General features: G+C 50.0%; 3 protein-coding genes across 3 annotated transcripts, besides 9 other annotated features; all 3 read right to left on the reverse strand.

The window, feature by feature from the left end:
• Window positions 1-329: part of a sequence feature (areas merged during assembly that could not be assigned to a particular haplotype. This can correspond to areas where the two haplotypes were merged or to regions with more than two copies in the genome that were merged during assembly.) that runs on past the window's edge.
• On the reverse strand, window positions 327-1,844 carry Tc00.1047053510101.470 (hypothetical protein, conserved; the record flags this gene model as incomplete). The annotated part of the gene is made up of 1 exon (XM_816162.1): window positions 327-1,844. The coding sequence occupies one exon, from the start codon at window positions 1,842-1,844 to the stop codon at window positions 327-329; it is 1,518 nt and encodes a 505-aa protein (XP_821255.1).
• Window positions 330-6,000: a sequence feature (heterozygous, Esmeraldo-like haplotype).
• Window positions 1,857-1,918: a sequence feature (T-rich).
• Window positions 1,930-1,951: a microsatellite.
• Window positions 2,088-2,108: a microsatellite.
• Window positions 2,171-2,218: a sequence feature (T-rich).
• Window positions 2,527-2,547: a sequence feature (AT_rich).
• Tc00.1047053510101.480 (hypothetical protein, conserved) lies at window positions 2,863-4,227 on the reverse strand (the record flags this gene model as incomplete). Its single annotated transcript, XM_816163.1, has 1 exon — window positions 2,863-4,227. The coding sequence occupies one exon, from the start codon at window positions 4,225-4,227 to the stop codon at window positions 2,863-2,865; it is 1,365 nt and encodes a 454-aa protein (XP_821256.1).
• Window positions 4,322-4,361: a sequence feature (AT_rich).
• Window positions 4,555-4,622: a sequence feature (T-rich).
• Window positions 4,758-5,837, reverse strand: Tc00.1047053510101.490 (anion-transporting ATPase-like, putative; the record flags this gene model as incomplete). Its single annotated transcript, XM_816164.1, has 1 exon — window positions 4,758-5,837. The coding sequence occupies one exon, from the start codon at window positions 5,835-5,837 to the stop codon at window positions 4,758-4,760; it is 1,080 nt and encodes a 359-aa protein (XP_821257.1).

The raw sequence follows: 6,000 nt of genomic DNA on the forward strand, positions 1-6,000 counted from the left end.
CATAAAAAAGAAAAAAAAGAAAAAAACTTCTCCTCTGTGCTTCATGCCATCAATCCAACGGGAAACTTCACAACAGTCCTGTGAAAATTAATAAGGAAGGGGAAAACACAGATAATTCTTCCAATATCATCACCAGAAATCCAGTAACAAGCTTCTACGTGAATAAATTGAAGAATTGCCCGCGACAACACACACTCAAAGCCTTCCCCTTTGTTCCATAACTCTGTTTTCATACACAAATGTTTAATGTTCTTCTGTGCTGGTTAATTTTGTTCACTTTTTACGACTCATCTTGTTGCAAACAAAAACAAAGGCCATGGAAACCATCATCGTCTCGCCTCACAGTGCTGCGACCCCGGCAAGTTTCCGCTACCGGGTTTGTTTCGATTGCTGTTGCTGTTGCCGGAGTACCCTGAAATTGGGAGATATATGGTTGGACCTGGTGAGCCCGTCGATGGCGATGATGACGAGTTGCGACTTTCCGTTTCGCGCAAACCGCTGTGGGTGCGCTGGTTCATCTTCACTTCCTGCATGACACCACGACGCAAAAATTCGTTTGCCTTTTGTTTGAATATTTGTCGGTTTACACGATTCCACGGCATCAGCGGCTTTGACATGGAACTAAACTCATATACTGGAATAGACAGGCCCCCCAGGTGTGACGCGTATATATGCTTTTCCTCAGGGGGTATGTGATTGACGACTACGCGATGAAACAAGTCCAGTCCCTCGTGTGCGCTGCCTTTGGCAAACCGCGGGTGGAGATGCTTTTTTTCATTTGGCAAACTCCCATGTGCCTCCACAACGGCAGTTCGCGGTGACGGGGAGGCGATAGCTAATTCCTCCTCCTCACGCGCCATATCGATCAGGTAGGAACGAAGGTCAAGGATGTACTTGTCGCCCGGCTCAGATGGATACAAGGCGTGCTCAAACTGAACCGCATGCTGCAGCTTGGAACGTCTTGCCAACCGTTTGTTCTGCAACTTAGTCGCCATCGCTCGCATGGCTACCGTGTCAGGAGATGACGATGATGATGATGAAGCTGGCATCTTGATGTCAGTATTCGAATTTTGCCGGCTGAGTTGCAATGCTTCCTCCGCCATGTAGCTTAATTTCTGCTGCTGCTGGACATTATAAAAAGTGGCACGGTCGTAAACACGTTGCATCACGTGCTCTTCCACATAACTCCGCAAAGCCTCTACATGCGTGGTGTCCAGCACGGCAAAGTCAGCAAGTGAAGATTTGCTGCAGTAGTCACGCTGCACGGCTAAAAGAATGTGCTTCGGATCACGAAAGCGGCTCATCGCGGAGGCGGTGTACGTGTTGAAGACATGATGGTCGAGGCTTGTGTCGGGCTCCCACAAGTATCCCTCACAGGCGCCAATGTAACGCGTGTTATTCCGCAGATGATAAGCGCAGTCCAGGCTTGCCATTAAGCATGCGTCAAAGGTGATCGCCTCAAACTTTTTGTCTCCAAATATCGCTGCCAGTTCGTGGCATTGTAATCCCACCTTGTTTTCCTCCAGCTCCAGGTAGTCACCCATTCCGTGACCGCCGTAGACAAAATAACTGCGCCCAGGGTCGTACCAACGGTGCAGAAAACGCTCCAACATGTCCTGCGAGTAGCCTACAACGTTTTCGTAGTTCTTCAACATGTACTCCTGTCCGTCAATGCGGGCCTCAAAGCTGCCACCCTGGCTGTTAAAGGCAAGTATGGAAAGATCCGTTACACCCTTTACTTTCTTCATCTGCAGAAACTTCCAAAATGGCCATGCCGTCACGTCGTTGATAGAACTAAAAAGGACAATCAGTCGATTGCATCGCCGTGAGGCTTTAACAGACATTCGGCTCCCCGCTGTTTTTGTCCTCCCTTTTATTTTTGCCCTTTTTTTTTGTTGTTCTCCCTATTTCTGTTATTTAGCGATGGGCTTTTTTTTTTTTTTTTTTTTTTAATTTCCCCCGTGACTCACTTTCCCACTCTTTACCTTCCGTTCCTTTTTTCAGCCGCGTAAATCTGTCGTCCTCCCCTCTCCCTCTCTTTGTCCTCTCTGTTTTAAACCCTTTCGTTTCCTTTCCTTCTGTCTTTCTTGTTGTTGTTGTTGTTGTTGGTTTGACACGTGTTTTCTTCGCCGCACACTCTCTCTTTGCCCCTGTGAAGTGTGTGTTTCTCTCTTTTTTTTTTTTTTCTTTTCTTCTTTTATCCTCCCCTTTTTTTTTCCTGCTCCGTGTGGGTCCACAAGGGTCGGTGCGATGATGTGGCGCGGCTGCTGGCAGCTGCCTGCTGTTGGATCACAAATTACAATTAAATCCGCTCTCAAAAGAGCACCTGCTTCTGTCGGAAGCTGCACAGACGGCGAGGAAGTAGCCCCCCACGTGCACGTGTATGCACAGTGAACCACGGAGGAAACCGGAAGAGAAGGCTGCCAAACCACCCTCCCCTTCCCTCGTTCGTGTTCTTGCAAATGCCCCTCGCTACCTCCTTTCCTTTCGCACAGAAAATATACACGGCAAAAAAGAAGAAAAAACAAAATAATATATATATATATACTGCATGCGTGCAAGGTGCCGTGGCCATCATCACATGCCTCCCACAGCCACCACCCAGTGAGAAGGAAAAAAACAGCAACGACGGAAAAAGGGGGAAAAAAAGAAAGCAGCATCAGCAGCAGTGGTACAAATTGACAAATGGTAGGCCCAAGAAAACACTTTGGCCGGGTGAAACAAAACACCGTCCATCCATACCGATGAACACGCAACATCTTCTTTCATCACACAATCTAATCTCTACTTATTGAAATCTTTTTAAGTTTCCATTTTCTCTCTTCTCTCATTATTCGCTGTGTGGTCGTATTCCCTTGCAGTCTACGCGGAGAGGCTGTGATACTGTGAGTAGTACACTCGCTTCTCCATGGCCCGCACCGCCTGCCGCATGAGGCTCACCTCACTATTCACGCCCTCAAACTCCAGCCGGTGTCGCTCCTCAACGCGTCTCTGTCGCTTCCTTTCACGCTTCAGCTCCCCTCGCAACTTCTCAATCTCCGCCTCACGCGCGGCGAGCAGAGCGGCATTTTGCTCCTTTTCCACCAATGAGAATGCACGACATTCCTCCAGCTCCTGCCGAAGCCGCCGCATGACGGTATCAGTGTTTTCGCCCATCCGCCGCTGCATCAACTGAAGGTCTGCAGCATGCCGACGACGATCCGTTTCCACAATTGTGAGGGCTTCATCAAGAGAGACACGAAGTTTCTCAATCGTCGCATGCATCTCCTGCTGTTCAATGCGTGTATCGTGTCGGTAGTGAATGAGATCGGCCAGACTTTTCTGGTGCAGTGCGTGAAGGTCGTCGATTGTCCTGAGGTAACGTTCGACATCCTCCGCATGCCGACGCGCGCGTTCACGCTCCTCAAGCAATCGCTTTTTTCGTTCCTGTTCATACGTAGCACGCTGAGCATCCAGTTGCTCCTGAAGCATACGCACCTCTTCACCGAGTGCAGTGACAACAGTCGAAGACCGTGGGGGTTGTAACGCCTCCTGGACCGCGGTATCCGCCTCTAATTTGAGCAATTCTTCCCCCGCAGCTGGCGGCGGAGCAAGCACAGCCTGCCGGAGGCTCATCGTCCCGCCACCCCCGAAACTATTAGATGACTTATTACTCTTACGGTGGAACGGCGAGCTGAATCTCGATTGTTCAGCAACAGGAGTAGACGACTGCTTTCTGTCCCTACCCTGCCTCTGTTGACGCCCATCCGCATTTGCATCCTCCTCCGACGAGGCAGCTGCGGGTGCCGCCTTCGCTTGTTGACGCAAGCGCAGAAGTGAAGCAATACGTGCCCGATCATCCCCTGCCTGAGCGTGTAGTACTGTGTTCTCATGCAGGAGACGATTCGCCCTCTCCCGCTCTTCTTGGAGCATCAGGCAAGTCTCTGAAAGTTCCTGCTGTAGCTTGCCAATTTCTTGATCCTTTTTGGCTAATTCGCGACGTAAACGCTGCGTCTCCGCCCGCTCAGGCTTGACACAATCTTCAATGCGCTGCGCCAACGCCAGTTTCTCCGCATCGTGCTCACGGATGGTGTGTAGAAGCATCCGCACATAGTCATCGCCGATTACAGCCCCCTCGCAAGGCTGAGAGACGGGTGACGCCACGATGGCACAACTTCCAGCACCATCTCCCATCCTGCATGCGGGAGGATAAACCGTCAGCGGCGGGGACGAATGGTAATCCTTCATGGACACAGAAGATGTGGATCTTCTCCCTTGGTTAGATATACGGAGCAGCAATCCACACCTACTCAAGGGGACGGTGGCACTCTAACACAACCACAAAAAAAATGAAATAGATATTAAATAATAATAATAATAAACCTTAATTGCACGCCCCCCTTCTGGGGTCCATCCCCATCCTCTCCTTATTTTTTTCCCATCGCAGCTGTTTCTTCTCATCACCCTCACCCTCAAAAAAGGGAGCGAGCGACTCCACGCAGAAGCCAAGAAAGAGAAAGAAAGAGATACGCCACCGGCGACAATTTTAAAAGTAATAAAAGCACACAAATCGAATTTCCTCCTCTTGTCGTTTTTTTTTTTTTCTCTCCTTTTCTTCTCTTTTCTTTTTTTTCTTTTTTTTTTTGTGTGTGTGTATAGTCGTTCTTAACTTCTTTTATTTTCCCCTCTCCGGCTCAAATATGCTTCTCGTATATTTGTCTCTTTCGCGTCCACATCATTTTTCTTCCATCTGCTCCCGTCCTTTCGGTGCTCCTCCCTTACGATGCAGCTCCGCAGACGTCAATGTACCCGTGACGATCGGCATCGTACGGCTCCAGCAGGAATTGCGCAAATCGCTGGAGCGCAGGGACCCCACGTACCTCATCGCTCAGCAGTGGCATCTTCACCACGTGGAAGTCCTCATAAAGAGAGTCAATTTGTGCCAAATACTTTGACTGTATCTTCTGTCGGGCATTACACATGCGACAGTCTGGCTCGCTAGACGGCTTCAGAACGAGCTGGTTGACCACGATGCTATCACAGCTGATGTCGTACTTCATCAGCTCCTGGACCAATCGCTCCGTCTCATACACGCTAAGAAACTCAGGGATGCAGACGCAGATAAAGGCAGTCTTTTCAGCATCCGTAAACTGCCGCTGCACCTCCTGCACATTCTCCCGCCACTGCTTAAAAGCAGGCATCAGCGACGACATGTCGCCAAGGTTGGTCGTAGATGACAGAACGGCTGACGCAGCCTGAATCAAAGTGTTCAGCCCCTCCACCGACAACAGCTTCTCCATGGTAGAGTTCAACGTGTGGGGCAGAGCAAGGAGACGCAGCGTGTGACCAGTTGGCGCGGTATCAAAAATCACCACGTCATATGAAAGCTGCTGAACGCCACGCAAAATCTCCGCAAACACCGAAAGCTCGTCAATTCCAGGCAGCGTCCCCGCCGCTTCCTTCAGAATATTGCCAAGCGCCGCAAATGGCGATGGCGCGTCCGCGTCTGTTGCGATGTGCCCCGGAAACCCGAGCATGGCGCCAAATCCTCCGTGAGTGAATGTCGTTGGGTCCACTTCCATCGCAAAAAGCGTCTCCTCCATGCCATTCACAGGCACCGGCGTCTTGCCAAACTTCTGGCTGAAGGCGTCGCTAAGATTGTGCGCGGGATCCGTGGAAATAAGCAGCACCCTTCGTGGGCGTGTCGTATTCGTCACCGCATCGTGCACGGGCGTGGAGGCAAAGAGAGTTGCCAAGGCGCAAGAAGTGGTCGTTTTGCCAACCCCGCCTTTACCACCAACAAAGATCCACTGAAGTTTGGAATGCAACAAGTCCCTCAGCGTTGGCTCAAGAGACATGGCGTGAGCACAGACAGAAATACACAGAGAGACACCGCCTCACAATTTCCACAAGAGCAGAATAAAAAAACAACAACAAACCTCCTGACCGCATCCACAAAAAAAAAAAAAAACGATGAAACATAAAAGTAAAATAAAGCGGCAACAAGTAAGTGTTAAAGAT

The sequence above is a fragment of the Trypanosoma cruzi genome, genomic scaffold (assembly GCF_000209065.1).
Source record: "Trypanosoma cruzi strain CL Brener 1047053516617 genomic scaffold, whole genome shotgun sequence".
NCBI classification, from domain to species: domain Eukaryota; phylum Euglenozoa; class Kinetoplastea; order Trypanosomatida; family Trypanosomatidae; genus Trypanosoma; species Trypanosoma cruzi.